Source organism: Belonocnema kinseyi, chromosome 3, assembly GCF_010883055.1.
Source record: "Belonocnema kinseyi isolate 2016_QV_RU_SX_M_011 chromosome 3, B_treatae_v1, whole genome shotgun sequence".
NCBI lineage: Eukaryota > Metazoa > Arthropoda > Insecta > Hymenoptera > Cynipidae > Belonocnema > Belonocnema kinseyi.
Window position 1 is genome coordinate 106,289,729 of NC_046659.1, and position 17,824 is coordinate 106,307,552.

The window sequence follows — 17,824 nt, forward strand, 5'->3', positions numbered from 1 at the left end:
TTTTTTTAACATAGTGATGGTTTTTGGAATTCTATTTTTATGTCTTCAGGAGACCAAAGTAAGCCAAGAATTCTAGTATTCTTTGTTTTTCCAAATATGAAGTTGTACATAAGAAGTGGTTTAATTTTTAGTAGGGTCTTTTTTTGGAAATTGGTTGTGCTTGTGTCCAAGAGCCCAACAAAGTCCAAACTTCTGACCTTTTACATTTTTTGTCTCATAGTTTATATATAGTCGAGGGGCTGGCTTTATTCAAGTCAGTACCTATACTCGAAATTTGAATTTTTATAGAATTTAGTGTAGCCTGAAAATCGGCAAAACAGCACAAAAACGGCCCAAAAACCCAAATTCTTATAAAAATATTTTGGAAACATTGTTTGTGCAGGTACTAGCTTGATGGACCTTCTTTATAATATTGATATATTAATGGGATGCACAGATTTGTAGACCTTTTCTTGACCTCAATGATAACCATTAAATTAGAATCAGGGTCTTAAGCGATTCTAATTTAATGGTTATCATTGAGGTCAAGAAAATGCTTTCATCAGATTCCATGCCAACCGTAAACTTTTCTTTATATGCGCTTTGGTCGGAAGCCCTAAAAGCACCATATTTTAGAGAGTGTAATAAATTTTACAAGTTTCTTTAGCAATTGTGCCTTAATGATAGGAATCTTCAGTAAACGGGTTTCTGTGAAATCTAGCATTTTTTTGTAATTTAGTAGTGATACTTTAATCATCAATAGTTATCGCTGAGGAAAGAGTATAACATCTAATTTTGGCTTCTGACAGATCTTTATTAAAATATAAATGTCTGCATTTTTTCCCTTTGATTACAAACGAATGATTTCGGACTTGTGTTAAGAAAAATTGGCGTCTCCAATCAGTGACAAAGCTTCATCATCCTTAAATTTAGTTACACGCGCTTTATTTTTATCTTCGGCCCTATCATCTAAATTCGACTTATTTTATTTGCAAATTTTATTTGACCAGTATTTTCTAATTAACTAAGAAAAGCATGTTTAATTTGAACTCAGAATAGCTTTCTTGAATTGTTTGCACCTCCCTTTTTTGTGTCGATTTACAGCAGTTTTCATCGTCTTCTAGAGATTGTCTACCAATCTTTTATATTATTAAAGAGATTGTCAGTCCCAAAAGTAAAAACTTTATGTGACTAAATAAAAATATGATTTTCTTATAAAAGGAAGACTTCCAATTTTTGTTGAAATTAGGGATAAAGCAGCGTAATTGTTTTACTTTTACTATTTTTTTCCTTGTGGTTAATCACAAACATTTTTCTAATATAATAATTAATGAATAATTGAAACTCTATTGCAAAATTAGGTTAATATTTTTTAGCCAGTTCCTTCTTTATTATGGACTTTAAAAAATTTAAGAACTAAGCTTTACTACCTAAAGAATCAAAATATACATTGTATTAAAGACACAAGGATACTCATAATTAGCCTATTAACTATTATGAAAAATATATTTTATATTTGCAGCTAACGTAAGTGAACTCATCTATGTTTTTGAATATCTAAGAATTAACGGACGGAATAAATGTTCTCTGCTTAGGTATTCTATATAAAATGTCCGGAAAATCAGTCGAAAGCTGGTCCCAAGTTCACACTGGTTTTTGTTGTTTTTTTATTTAACTTGTAGATCACTTCATAAAAAAAGACAAACTTGTCACTTGTTTGCCGTTTGCTCCTTATGAAGTTATGTAAAAATTCAAAGGAAAACGAACGAAAAGCCAGGGTGAACTTAAGTTCACTTGGGTCAAGTTGAGAAATAAGCAAAATTTTTAGCCAGTAAATTCCGATAATAGAGATTTGTTGAAATAATTTTTTTAACAAAATTAAAACAAATATCGGTTGACAAATTTTTTTTAAATTTGAATCACAGACCAGATAGTTTGTACAGCATAAGTGGTAAAAATGATTCTCTTTTGCCCATAAATGCTTATAATAGGAATTTGTTTATATAATTTATTAAACAAAATGGCTTCAAAATATTTTTTGACAAATTTTCTTTATATAAAACTACTGAAGAGATAGTTTTACAGAATAAGAAGAAAAAGTCACTGTAAAGGCAAGCAGTTTTAATGCACAATTATATTTGGCGAGCGAAAACCCATGATTCAAAAATTCAAAAATCGGCTTAAATAAATCAATGTAAAATTGAACGCTGAATTTGTTTGGGAAAATTTTTTTTTAATCGATAGTAAATTGCATTGTACAGGTTATTTTAAGCCCCATTTTTGCATTACAGCCCACCGTACGGCGGCACAGAATCATTGAACAGAATCATCAGAATCATCATTGTTAATTTGAAATCGTTTAATTGAAGCTTTTTAAAATTGACCTATCCTTTCTAAAACTATTCTGTTTATGTGATCGTCTGTCATTTTTTATTACACGGTACTTTGCAAAGGGCATAGAGGTTGTGCAACTAATTTGCTCTGGTTTAGTGTATTATTATTAACATCATTTTGAATTTACCCTGAAACCGGTTAATTACTTCATTGCTTGGAATTTCTTAAATACTTTGAATCACATGAATTCCCTGAATTTGTATCACTTCATGAATGCTCAGAAGTCCTTGAATCCTTAAATTTACACAAGTAATCCAAATAAAATGAATATTTTTAATTCGCTGAATTTTCTAAATTCTTGAGGATATATGACATTTTTTAGTTTACTGAACTCTATGAATTACTTTAATTATCTGTGTTTTTGAAATTGCGGGTATTCCCTGAATTTTAGAAATATTCTGAACTTTCAGAATTTCCTGAATTAATAGTATTTCCTTGCATGCACTGTTATTTATAAATTAAATATAACTATTCCGAATTCTTTTGAATCTATTAAATTCCTTCCAAATTTTTCGAGCTCACAGACTTCACAGAATTCAGGAAATCCTTTTAGTTCAAGAAACCCAGATGATTCTGAGGATTTCACGGATTTCAAAATACGAATAATGCTTCAGTTTAGAATTGTTGAATTTTCAGTTTTAAGATTAATATTTGGCTTTTCTAAATTATAAATATTAGTTTGCTTTTTACAGAATTGAATGCTTCTGGCAATCAAGCTGGAGGATCTGGTAATCCAGGATCAAGTTTTGGCCGTATCACAGGTCGCGGAGGGAAGCGCCCCGGGTCCGGATCTAAGCCAAGACCGAAAATTATGCCTGCAGGAATACAAATTCCGGCACGCGAAAACGATACATCCATCGAGTATATGGATAGAAAAATTTATTTTTGGTTAAGGCCGAACCAAGAATTAGAGCAAGCTTACTTTGTTGGAATGGATACTGATAACGAATCAAATCAGAAGGTGTTTGGTGTTCTAATCGGTGTTGATGTTTTGTTGGGTCGCCAAACGGTCATATATGTGCGGAAGGATGGAACACTTCTGTCAGTCCGAGCACCGAAAACTCCGGGTAAGGATAAACCGTAAATGACGTGAAGTATTTTGCCCATTGATTGCCCCTTTCCTTCCTCCATCTTCAAAAAATTAAGAGTACATGGACAATGTAAAAAATAAACTGTACGCTCCATAAAAATTAAGACGTATAGAAAGCTGTCTCATTTAGTAAAAAATTTGTATCAAAGCTTAATACTTAACATTTTTTAACTACTAGCACACATTATCTATTATTTAATATTGGCTTTAAATTTTTCTAGATTTTTCGATTAGTCAAACGTCAGCCAACATAACCTTAAATTTTTCTCAAAAGATTGAGACTACCAGAAACACTGAAAAAATGTATTGTGATGATTTTCTGTATAGTAGGATTTTCAAAAGTCGTCAAAAAGTTTCTTTTTATGAATATTTTTTGTAAAGAAACGAAAATCTTTTACATTAGAAGTCTCTGGAAATATTTGAAAGTATCGTCAAATCTGTAAAATTCTTTGAGATTCCATAACTCTGCTGAATTAAGTTTTTAAATTTTACTAGAATATCAGGTATAAATCTCCGTTATTTTACATACAATTTCCTCATATTCCTTGAAGTTGCTTGAAATCCTTTGAAATATTTAGATCCTAAAGAATTCGTTAAAATATGTAACTAAGGACCTGAAAATCCCAAAAGATAGCTTATTTCCTTGTGAATATTCAAAAAATTGTTAAGGATCACTTAGAATGCATAAAAATCTTCCAAAATATTCTAAAACCTCATGAGTGATATATAGTTCTTTTGTATTTCACAAAATTCTAGAAATAAAAAAAACCTAAAAATGTGTGACCCAGAACTTAACTATGGACATACATTAGAAATTTGTGCCTTGAATTGTAAACTAATTAATACTACTATATTTATGATCCCTAAAGATACATTATATTCTATTAAGTCTTCTTTAACTGTTTTCTATAATTATAAAATAAATTCCTAGAATTTAGAAACAATGTAATGGCCTGGAAAATGACTTTTTGAAAAAATAATACAATACCTGGATATATTTTAGTCAGGAATCTGCTCATATTCTTGAAATTTCGCTCCGACTGATTCTTTTATTTATAAAACGTCTGGGTCGTAATATTTCGGCATTTTACTGAATGCCAGAATTTGAATAGTGAAAAAGAGAAAACAAATGTCAGGATCAATACAATTTATTTAATAGTAATGGAAAAGTCTTTCGAACTAAGCTTCGGAATCAAGTATTAAAGTTACGATTTTTATAATTAAATTATTTTATTAAGAAACTAATTACATGAAACCAATCACTTGCCATTTATCAAAGTGGGAAGGTGGTCGTGGGCGCTAAAGAGGAGGATTTGGACCCATTTCGTCGGCCTGCGGGTTCGATTCCCGCCTCGCACTCTGGAAGAGCCTCGGCGGCCCGTGCGGTGAACACTAGCTTAGAAAGGGAGCTGTTCATCTCCGGAGAGTCGTGGGACCGGTACCTCTAGGGAAGAAGGTTTTCTCTAAGTACTTAAGGCTGTTGCTCTTGGTGATTCGGAAATCACCTTAAACTGTAGGTCCCCCTTCCACCACCAAGTAAGTGTGTGGGGTGTGTGTAAAGGAATAAAGAAGAAGGTGCAAGAAAAATGTAAACTCTAAGGGGACCCATTAGAAGCTTCCATTCCACTTGCCATTCATGTTATTTATTAATTTATGAAACTTTAGATTGGATGAAAACTTTTAGTTTTTACAATAATTTAAATTTTTTTAAATTTACAAATCTTTATTTACCGTTCAAGATTGGGACAAAGTGGAACCTTCTCTCACCCAGTGGTTTATCGCTGATGCTCGAACCACCTGGAGGCTAGAAGTGCGTCCTGTGCTAATTGAGGTCCCAAGCAACTACCCGTACGCAGTATATCACTACGAACCAGTATCAATTCAGCACGCAGTTACAGGAAATAAACGACCAGTTCAAAAGCATGATATAATAACAAAGGTTGTGTATCCTTTGGGTATGACATTTTGTACTTACACGTTACATGGTAAGAAAGAATATTCAGAACTTAAAGGGGCTTTCTTTCCAAAGCCTGGACATCTTAGTGAAACAGGGGTAGAATTGATTTGCTAACAAGATTTTCATCAATGTGCTCGATACTGCTATTTAAATGCTCAGTTTTATTTAGAAGAATCTTAGAATGAATTTATTTATTGAAGGATTCAGTCGATCTTTGGTAATTTCTTTTAGTTAAGCTTGATGCACAATATTAATTCATTTCAAAATTTTTTGTTAATAAATAGGAATTAAATGCAAAATTCAATTTAGATATGCTTAATTTCAAATGCAACAAAATTACCCCGATTACAGTTACCCGAAATAATAATTGAAACTGAAAAAAATTACTTTTCCGAGGTTTGTCGGCAGGTGATTTCAAATTCGAGATCCAAATTTTCCATACAAAAAAATAGCAGCTCCATCACGTAGTGTACAGATGTTTTCGGGCAGCTTATTCAAAACTTAACATTTTAAAAGCAAAATGGCAGGTATGAAGAGGTGTATAAAAACACGAGAAGTAATCCGATATGAATCAAATTCACTCTTCATGGACTTTTCATACAGTTTAATTAAGATTTAAAATAATATATAAACTAAGTATAAACTAAATTAGAATACAAGAACATTGTAAATTGATCTTGAAACTCGGTATTCTAAAAAAGTAAGCGTCTGAAGTTACCATTAAACAAGCATTATTTAAACCTTGACAGATTTTTTTGAAGAATTAAGTGAATACCACAATGTAAAATAGCCCACTTTAGACTGTATTTACATTATTTAACTAGTGAAATAATAAAAAGATTCCTTGCTGTAGTTATTATTTAATTATTCACTTTTTTCCTTATTATTAATAATTATTAATATTATTATCATAATTGTTATCATGTTCCGACCAAACAGATGTTTGCATTAGTGAAAAGCTGCAAATCAGCGGGTTTTATTTGTGAAATGACTCATTTTGCTACGACCGTAGATCTTAGCTAAAGGGACTTAAGTTCAAGGCTTAAATATACGTTAACTATTTTAAATTGGTCATAAAGTACAGGGCTTAATCAGAGCGTATTTTTGGTCACAATTTAAAAGAAAACGCAACTTGGTCAAAACGATTCTTTATTCGCAGGTCGAGACGACTGCTTGGTACGTAAAGACAGTTGATTTGGGTACTTCGGGGGTCTATTTATGGTTGGTATATCGAGAAACTCAGGCTTTTTTGAAAAAGTGGTTCCAGCACGTACATGATATCGATACTGTAAGATGTGTGATTTCAACGACTAATATATTCTATCAGCGGAGTATCGCTGTCTTGTGTGAATATACACAGTTTCTTCCTATAAATAGCTAACTGACTGAATTTGAATTTTTAATTGTTTAAAATAATTAGGAGTATTAGTACTTTCTAATAGTAATATATATGACTATGATTATCTTATATTGGCAGGGTCTGCAATTGAGTTCTCTCATTAATCGAGAATATCTTAAGTTATCGCTATTCTATTGGATCTTATCTCTCTATGGTAACACTTTAAGTATCTTGTGGTGCCTATCTTAGTGACTGTAGCACAGTTACCACAAGTAGTTCAAAACTTAGACAAATCAGTAATGCGCCTGATTTTCATTGCTGGCGTTAGCGTCGTGTTGTGTTAGCCAAGGTTGAAAAAGTTGCGCGCGAACTGCGGATCCCTTATTATACGCTGAAAAAGTTAGAGATTGTAGACATCTAACAGTTTTTTTCTGACTCATGTTGACTCTTTAAAGGTCCTCATGTTATTCTTGACAATATGCCCAAACTAGATGGGGGAACTTAGGACCTGTAGAAAGCTATTAGCGCGTGTGGGCACTACAAAGCCAAGTTCAACACATTTGGTAGGTTGTTCAGCTGAAGCCTAGGGTGGAAAATGCGAGTTCTGTAAAAAAAATACGCGGATTGAGGTCATAAAAAAATGTATGATTCATCACCGGTTATAATTCGTGACAAAAAGTTCTCATCTTTATCTGAACGATCAAGCAGTTCCTGACAAACCCGGACGCGATTGGCTTGTTGGTCTTTGGTCATCAGGCGTGGCACAAATTCCGCAGTGACGCAGTGCATGTTCAATTTTTCAGTCAAAATCACGTAACAAGATCCATCTGATATCCCAGACTCTTCGGCAAGCTCCCTAATGGTCAGACGTCGATTTTCGCGCACTAGGGTGATGATTTTGTCAACGTGTGGTTCGTCAGTTGATGTTAAAGGACACCCAGGACGCTCATCATCGCCAATTGACTGCCGGCCACCCTTGAAACGTTCATGCCACTTGAAACATGCAGTCCGCTTCATGGCTACATCACCGTAGGCCGTGTTGAGCATGGCAAATGTTTCAGTTGCAGATTTCCCGAGTTTCACACAAAATTTCACAGCAATTGGCTGCTTTTTCCGGCTGTCGATTTTACAATCCGACAAACAAAAAAAACACTCCTTCCTTAAAACCGTGTAGCTTATCAACAAACGAAGATATCTGCGACTGGAATATTGCATTTTAAACAGCTGATCTGTACGAACTTAGCGACATCAAGCGGATTCTCCTGAAACCAACTTAAGCCGCGAAATTCAAAGAGTCCGCGTATTTTTTGAATAGATCTCGTATTATCCTCGGCGATAAAACATTTCACCCAGAATTTTTACGTAGAAAAAATCGTGTCTTTTTGTTGCTAATAAACTTCCAAAATATATTGGATAATTGTTTTTGCTTCGAAGTATTAGTTACTTCAAAAAGAATCCTTAATATTTCTCAAATTTTGGTCTTATCTTAAGTTGTTTCGAACCTTCTTTGCTTTAAATTTAACCATTTAAAATTATAATTTAATTTTATTAAACATTTAAAATTTAAGAAAACTTCACTACATTGTATACTGAAGTTTTTTTATAGAAGAAAACTTTATTATAGTAAGTTGATAAAAAGAATACTGCAAGATCATTAAAAAATATGCTTCATAAATACAATGCACATGAAGTAATTTAAGGGTATAAAGGTCAAAAGAAGATGAACAATATTGTGATATTGAAAACCCCAAGTTCTGTAGTCATTAAAGGTCACAATTATTTTTGTCTTGCATATTAGAGCAAAATATTCCCATTCAGTCAAATTTTACTCAAACCATATTTAAGGATGCTAGCAAAATTTTTCTGTGTATGCAGACCTTTAGATTATTATAAGCTTTATACTTAATTATGCCATTTTTTTCTCCAATAACTTTGAGTTCGCAACTCGCATTCCTTGAACTACTCAACGTGTTTAATATTTTGTTAAATAAATTTGTGTTTGCCTTAGATACGTGAATAATAAAAAGATAGTACATAAGAAGCTAAATCTAGTTTCAGCAATAATCCCTATCTCTACCCTTATGATTTTAAAAGAAAAGCGTTGAATTTTTCCTTCGCAAAAAGGCATAATCAGATTCAAGTACAATGCTTCTAACCAATTGGCTCCGATTATTAAAAAAACATTGAACACGAATGATAAAATTGGATTCAAAAGAAAGCGAAGAAATTTTTGTGGATACATTTGCAAATAATTGAATGCTCCGACTTTCTTCAAACTTCATATACTTGAGTATTTTGATGCGCTCATTACGAATATGATAGTTAAAATTGGCGAAAAGGCGGTTTTCAGGGTATAACCATTAAAAAAATTATAAAAATCATGGTTTTTTTGCGTTTACGTAAGCCAATATGCAAAATTTAAAAAAATGTTTTTAACTAAAATTATAGATCTCATCAAAATACATATTCCTGTAATATAAATTTTGTTATAAGAGGGATAATTTTGGCGAAAATTAATGATAATTGATTTTCATAAAACACCCATGAAAATTATGGCTTTTTGCGTTCATCTAAGCCAATACGCACAATACTCTGAATTGCCCATTTAATTAATTATAGTCAAAGATTAAGTTGCTGGAAGCTCTGTAGGCTTTAAGGTACACATTCTCAGCGGGACAATCGCAATGCGCGCTCTAATCTCGGCAGAAATTTCTTAGTAGGTTTTGTTAAATTTTTTTTCTTAACTTTCATCATTTTTCGACAAACTTTTTATTTTATTTTTTACATTTAATCTTCTTTTTCATGAATAAAACAAACAGTGCGCACCCTGTAAAGATGTGATTTTTAACGAACTTGTATATATTTTTTGGGGTAACAATTTTTCATAATTCAACTTTTTTCGTATCCTACATAGTTTGACCATGAAATGAAATTTTTTACTTTTTATTATTTTTGTTAGATAAATTTTTCGTCTATTTTATTACTATAAATGTCCGTACGCGGAATTTTCAAATTAAGAAAAAAGTGGTCTCAAAAATATTTAAAATGCGTCCTAAAGCTTCTGCTCAATCGAAACTAGATTTCTTTTCACGAACGTTAACACTGCACACTTCATGCGGCACTACACTCAGTTTAGGACTACGGAAAGTGTTGGTCAAATCTCAGAGAATAACAACCATACCGCGGAAGTAAGTGACAAGTCGTCACTTCTAAGGTTTTGCAGGATTAACCAGCACCTAGAGGAAAGGAATTACCACCGACCATATTTCTCACCTCCTACGACTTTAGTTTCGGGCTGCTGGCCTTGAAAAATTAACTTGCTTACACTTTCATTTTTTACAGAATTTTCTTACAACTGTATCTTACAAATTACAATACATCCACACCTTATAACTAATCCGCTCGCTTCTATATCCTAACGTTCCTCGCTGTGCCTCGCCTTACCTCACACGTATCTCTCTTTCATCGCTATGCCTTGCATTGCTCAACTTTTGCATCCCCCTTCCCACAAGATTCACACATTCCCTTCTCTCTAGACAGTCAGAACCTATTATAATTATACATGCAACCGCATCTCATTCTCGCTATAAGTTTCTGACTTCCTTGATATTCTAAAATACCTTTTCCTTTCCACCTCCATCTTTGCACCACTACGTCTGTTCTCCTTCTCGCACCAACACTCCCTAACCAGCTTAAATCCTTTCTCTTCCAAAAATTTCTACTCATATTTACACACTCGACTTCGTGTTGTAATCCCTAAACTCGTTAATACGGTCTCCCTTCAGACAATATAGTTCGGCCTATTCCTTGCCTACCCTAGTGTCCACTCAACATACCTCCACTGTATCCTATTCAGCTCCTCACTTACCTTCCACCACCACACTTTCACTCCGTAAAATAAGACACTTATCACTAGCGAATCAAACTATTTTATTCTTCTTACAAAATCATCTGCGAACTACCTCTTCTTCTGCCCCCACACCTGCCTCATCGCCAAATGTGCCCTTCTCACCCTCTCTTATACATGACCATCTACTTTCTCATTTATTCGAAACAGGAAGCCTAGTTATACAAACTCTTTCTCCTCCTGCACCGCTTTTCCCTTCCACTTCCACTCCTGTCCCTTGTCTTATCCACCTTCTTTCCTGAACACCATAACCTTCGACTTGTCCGTATTTAACTCTAACCTATTTTTATCCAAGTATCTTCTCAATATTTTCATCATCTCTTTTACTTCCTCTTCGCTCTTTGCTAGCAGCACTATGTCATCTGCATACGCGAGTGACCATATCCTGAATACTTCTATCCTAACTACACCTACCACTCTGGCTGCTAGCTTACTTTCCATATACGCGATCAAAATCGCGAAAAGCGTTGTGCTAAGAGGGCATCCTTGCCTCAACCCTCTATCCATCCAGAATCCCTCTAAGACTCCCTCCCTTCCTTTAACCCTATCCTTTATCTCCTCATATACCTCTCTTACCCTCTCTATCAGGCCACTCTTCACTCCCCTCTCTTCCACTTCCTCATACAGCATCCCCTTGTCCAACGAAGGGAACGCCCCCTTCAGATCTACAAAAGCGTAAAGACTTTGGCACTCTTTTTGGTTAGTTCTCTGTCCACCACGTGTTGCAAGACGTACATATTGTCAAAAGTACTCCTTTCCTACCTAAATTCGGTCTGCTTCTCCGACAATATTCCTTTCCCCTTAAAACTATTGCGCAGCCTATCTGCCAACACCATCGTGTATATTTTCTATGGAATATTCATTAGCGTAACACCACTATAATTTTTCTACCTCTTCCTACCCCCTTTCTTATACATTGGTATGAACGACACCCCCTCCACCCTCTTGGGTATCATTCCCTCCTAATACCTTTTCCACTACTCCCTTCAGCCTCTGCCTATCCTCTTGTGTGCCAAAGAGCCACGCTTCGTTCTCTACCCCGTCCAGGCCGATTCCTGCACTTCTTGTTCACATTGCTCATCATTTTACATTTCTTATCCCACCACCGCTTCACCATTCCCTTCTTTTTCCTAAATACCTTCTTTTGCACACAATGTTTCACTTTTTCTTTAACATCCTCTTATATCTCGTCCACGAACTCCCCGTCAAAGCTTACGTTGTCCAACTGCTCCTGATACTTTTATATCGCCTTTGTCGCTTATAACACCCTCTCCGCTAACGACGAACCCCACTGTATCAACAAACTTAATGGCTGATGGTCTTATTCCACTCTCCCTTCCACTGCGAATTTCTCTATTTCCTCCCACCCTTGCAGTAACCGCCCAGCCTCTGTCCTCTATCCAGTCTCTTAGAATCTCCCCGTTTTTATTTATTATCTTATCCTATGTTTTTTACGCATTATCCCTAATTTTTCTTTCCAGCTCTCCAATTCCACTACCGCCGTTTTACTTTCCTTTCTCCACTCCATCCTAACTTTCCATTCCTTGCCTTTAATCTACCATATGCTCAGTACCGGCTATTTCTTATTCTAAATATAGCATGCCCTTATTCAAACAATGTTTATTACTTAATATTAATTATTCAACTAATTATGTAAAATTATAATAATTGGAACAAATGTATTTTAAGGAAATAGAAAGCAATTACACTCAGACTTTCTTGTTGAAGTAGATTGAGGATTTGGAATGAAATTGTTGATCTGAAAAGTTAATTCAAATTAACAGTTTTAATGGCCGGTATAAATAACAAAATAAATCAACCATTCAACTTGGACCTGGAAACTAAAATTTGAATGAAGTATTTACATTTTAATAGTGAAGGCCGGGATATGCAGGATAAAACGAGGAACTTAGACTTTTGACTTTCGAGATACGTACACCCCCTCCCCCTTCCAACCCTTGGGCTGCTATGAGCACTTGATTGATTTACTTTTTGTTGTTTAAATATTGAAGTGGTAGATGTGAACGCGTATAGCCCTACTGTTAGTTCAAGATCGTTATTTCAATCTTTATACCGATTCACTATTTATTCACATGTTTATTTGTATTCAATTCTTATCGATTTATTTGATTTAACCATATATTTTCCATGCATATCTCTGTATGTATAACAATGTACTGTTACAATATTGTATGTTTTTGTTTGTTTGGTTAACGGTTCTGGGCATCACACAACCTACATTTTGGAGCAAATTTCAAGTATTTTCCCGATTTTGAGGGAACGGATAAAAATTCAAAATAATGCTTTTAGATTCGATAAATGAGGTACCTATTTTTCGGAAGTGGAGACACCTGATCTATTACTTGGATGATAGTCAACTCTCGAGGGCTTTAGAATCTTTTAACTAGAAACTTCCGGTACTGGTAGTGAAAGATGTTTGCGATTAAGGAAGGGGGTTAAAATGTACAAAGGCCTACCATCGATTGAATGCGATGTCACCTATCTGACCGCTGACGCCACTGATCAGGATAAGGAGGAACTGCGCTCTGATAAGTCAATAGCTTCGGTCATCATTCCTAATTCTGTAACCTTGATCGTGCAAAGCAGCGTCACTACGGTGAATATCACGTCCTTGGCTGTAAGAATGAGAAACGCAATTGACTCACCACATTTGTAAAAACCATGCAATCCTCATATAGTGTCAGGACACCCGTGCTAGCTATGCGGTTGCGCCCACCCATATAACCCCCGGAAATGAGGGAGTCTCGTTCAATTACGCCAACTTAAATGGTTTCCCGGGTTTCCTTTCGATAACAGATCGGTCTTCTCTCCAGATAAACGACACTTTTTCCATTTTCGATGCATTTAGATTTTCGAAGGATACTCGAAGGAATATCTTCAATTTTCCGAGTGTTCTCCAGAGCGCCTATACTAAAAAAGTAAAACGAAATACTATGAGCTTATCAGGAGCGACCCACTTTAACTCATTACATTTACCTAGTGTTTTCCAAGACACTGTTACGAAAAACAATTCTCGAGATACTTCAAACAATCCTAACGCGACACGGTTTAGCTCTTTGAACCTTTGTGACGGCACAAAATATAGTACCTCGGTAAATCAGGAAAAAGAGGCTCTTTTCTATCATCAGGGTAGCCTGATAAATACAGGCTAGCGAGATTCGACGGGCATAAGACTCTAAAAAGGCCAAAATCTGGAGCTCGACGAGGAGTTTAACCGTAAAAGTGCCAATTATGGCAGATCAGATGGCTCTACCCCATCACCCTGCCGTTATAATATTATAAGGGGTTTGGTTAAATTGTTTTAAATTGGAAGATTATTTTTTAAGGAAGTTATAAGATCAGTGCCGAGGATTTTCTAACACGCGTAGAGGACTGTACAAGGCTTATCCAAGGCTCCGATGAAGAGCTCTTGCTAGCCATGCCAGTCCTATCACAAGGAATCGCGTTTAAAGGGTTTGAAAACCACGAGTTAAAGTTCGGGAATTGGGTTCAATTTAAAAAGGCACTCAGACAACGTTTCGGAGACGACAATTTCGAGAGGCACGTCTGGATGCAGATCTATGCTAGGAGGCAGCGTGAAAACAAGCCTAATCAATTTGCTCGAGAATGATATGCTGACAGAAAAACAGTTGGATTGGGTCCATAGGGGACTCAGGCCTGTATTTTATAGGGTTATTCGCCGCTCTCTTTGTCGATCCGTTACAACGACGAAAAATGTTGCTGGGGCTACCTGTATGCCTCCTAACGGTCAGGGTAAAGGGTAGAAATTGTAGAAGGGGCGGAAATGGCGGTAACAGTACGGACAATGGAGGCCAGAATAGTAACGATACGTTCGTTGGGAAACAGCGCTCAGCCTCTGTAAATTGGTTTGCTTCGCTTGTAAAGAGGACGGCTTCACGATCAGGACATGCATGGATTGCTCGGAAAACGCCGAAAGAAAGCAGTAGAACCGGTCCCTACTGCCTCTTAAAGTAAGGAGACCGTTAATGCCGAGTTAGACGTCTCTAAACCTGCGGTAACATCCGTTTCATCCATAAACGATTTTGTAGATTATAAGGGTGCTAGTGTGTCACTTAATGATTTTATTTTGGATACCGCGTCTTCCAATGGGGCCTTATCTTCAATTGTTGTTAAAGTTTTTGTGCACGAAAAGGATAGTGGTTTGCCGCGTCCTGTAGGTACCTTTTCTCATTTAAAACAGGAAGCGGAGAACGACACCATTTGGTTTACTGCGGAACCCTGCTCCAGAGATTCATGTCCATCACAAATCGCCGGAGTTGTACAGACTGAGCTGTCACGTGTTAAAGTGCAACTTGAGGTTTCTACCGATTCTTTCACAGTCGATGTGCTGTATGACCCTGGTTCAACTAGGACACTTATTCGTAGCGATTTAGTCCCAAAGATTATGGGCGCCTGGGGAAAAGATTTGGACATTTCCTGAAGATCCTCAATCTGGATACAGAACTTGTTTTAGTTCTAGATGCCCGGCATGGACGGCCAGGTCTATCCGCTCAATACATGACTAACCGCGGACGATAACAATAGCGGATTTTGAAATCAACAAATATCTGCTAAGAATTTGTCTTTAATTAAAATCACTGGCAAAATGTTTTCTACAATATAAAAAGAAGAAACAATTCTTTTTTGCCCATTAATGCAAATTATAGGAATTTGTTTATACAATTAAGTAAACAAAATTATAAACAAATATCCGTTGATAAATTTTCTTTATTCAAAATCACTGACAAAATAGTTTGTATGGAATAAGATATTTAATTTATTTTTAATGATAAATACATTCAAAAATACAAGCGAGAATCTATTGGCAAGACTGCTAGGTCATACTATAAAGATAGTTCTAAATAAAAGTAATTTCATTAATGTAACTTTAGAGTAAACTTAATTAATCACGTAACATATAGGAGGGGGAAAAGCATAGCCATACTTGATAGAAAAAGCTATAGCGAAAAATCGCATAAATATTCACATCGCTGATAAAATTGTAGAAAAAGTGCAATAATTAACTGTTTTTTAATATTTTTCATTCGTTAATAGAACACCGTTATTCATTTTTGTAGGATTTTTAATTTGAACTCGTACCATTAAAACACCTTAAAATTGACCTATTTTTGCTTAAAAACTGCTCTGCTCATGTGATCGGCTGTCATTTTTTATTAATGCCATCCTTTTTGTTTAAGAATTTAACCATCTCGTATAACAATTGCTTTTCGTTTTAAACTCATATTTTGGTTTTGAGAAGTCAAATTAAAACCTTTTTTTTGATGAAAATACAATTTTTTATTAAATATTTCTCTTCATCATTTGGAGATTAATAAGGTTAGTTTGTATCTAACTGTTCAATGCGGTTTATAAAAGTTCCTGTTTTAAAATTATTACAAGTTTAAAATGCTGGTGTTTGAATGTTTAAATAATAAATAGACAAATATTTGCTATATGATTTAGTAAAATCACATTTTTTGCTTTTAATTTGATTTTTTGATAAACTAAATAGTTTTTGTTTTAATTTTCAAAAATGTTATTAAAAAAATAAATGCTTTTTGGTAAAGCCATACGAGATCCAAAAAATTTTCGAGTAACTATATTGTTAATCTCAAAAATGTATAATATTTTAGCTTAAACTACTTTTTGTTGATACGCGTATTATTTACTTAGTTCTCAAAAAATGTTTTAAAAATAAACCCGGATTTTTTGTTCAAACTACGGAAAGATACGATAATTTATTATTTATTTAAAAAATGCTGTTCCTGTACGTTTCCTACAATAACTGTCAATAAAAAATAATGTGAAATAAATAACAGATATTAAAAGGGTGTAGTAGTCCAGTTTTGAAATAGGTTTTGTTCTTATGTAATATTTTCTGGTAATCAGCAGGTCAAAATAAAATGTTGCACGCTACAATTTTCACGTAGAATATATTTTAAAAAATATTTTAACTCTATTTGTTTCAATAAACCTACTATTGTTTTCATTTCAATTAAAATTGTGTCAAAACATAAGAAAGTTATTTCTTGTGGAAAAAATGTGTTATACCTGAATATATTTATTATTAAAATCAATTAAATTTGATCACATTGATAATTTGAAATTAAATAATTTTAAATTGTTAAATAATAAATCAAATAATGAAATAATTTATTATGAAATGTTTCTAATACTTGCACGCGATTAAATGAAAAGCGTTAAAATTAAAAAATTTCTTATCACTGGAAATCTCAGTTTTTAAATTATTCTCTTTTTTTAATGCAAGCTTCAATAATTTAAAACAGTTTCGCTGTTTTATGAATATGGACCTTAGAATAAATAAGCATAATTTGCTAAATAGGAATCCTGGACTATTTGCTATTGAATTCGTTTTTAAATTTATATTTTATATCCTTATCCCTACAACAGAGACAAAGTTTATAAAAAATGAGAAATGTAACTCTCCCAAATTGTTTATATTTGTAATTTTAATTAGAAATCCGTTAAACGTATTCAAAGTTTTTCCTTTAATTTAAAACAAAATTCAAGACTTTAATTATATTGCAATCCTTTTAAATATTTATTTTACCAATGTAAATTGAGCGTAACATAATTTAAAGAATCAAAATTTTATAAATAATATTAAATTAAAATATGCTGAATACAATTTTAAGAAAAAATGGCGGAAGAAAACGATCCGCTGATAGTTAAAATTCGTTCCCAATTAAACCAATAAGAATCATAATTTCGGTAGAAAATTTGTTTTACCGGGCATAATTATAATAATGAAAGAACAATTTAAATTAACATTTATTTCTGAAGATTTTTCCGCAATTTTCTTAAATCTTGGGAAAATTCTGAGGCTTTGAGACATTATTTATTAGAGAAGAGTAACGAAATTTTGGATCTGTTTACCTTCAGATAATGTACATAAACAGAGCTTGAAGAAAATAGGTCTGGGCTGAAAGAAAACATCCTGTAAAAGTAGAAAAAATTCTACAAATTATTTTGTTCTTAACAAACGTTTCATAAGATTCATTTCAAAAGAAATATGCATGCTTCTTCAAACTGATTGAACGTGAAAAACACAACAAAATTTAGAATGTACATATTATTACATTGTCGGATGACAAAGATGGAAATTTTTCTAATTTT

General features: G+C 34.0%; 1 protein-coding gene across 1 annotated transcript; it reads right to left on the reverse strand.

Moving 5' to 3' along the window:
* Positions 1–7,389: 7,389 nt before the first annotated feature.
* Positions 7,390–7,806, reverse strand: LOC117169982 (protein GVQW3-like). Its single transcript, XM_033356495.1, has one exon. It carries the CDS (start codon positions 7,804–7,806, stop codon positions 7,390–7,392), a length of 417 nt encoding a protein of 138 aa, XP_033212386.1.
* Between the last annotated feature and the right edge of the window lie 10,018 nt (positions 7,807–17,824).

Excerpts from the sequence above, each read along its gene's own strand:
- LOC117169982 (XM_033356495.1), bottom strand. The coding sequence starts at position 7,806 with ATGCTCAACACGGCCTACGGTGATGTAGCCATGAAGCGGACTGCATGT.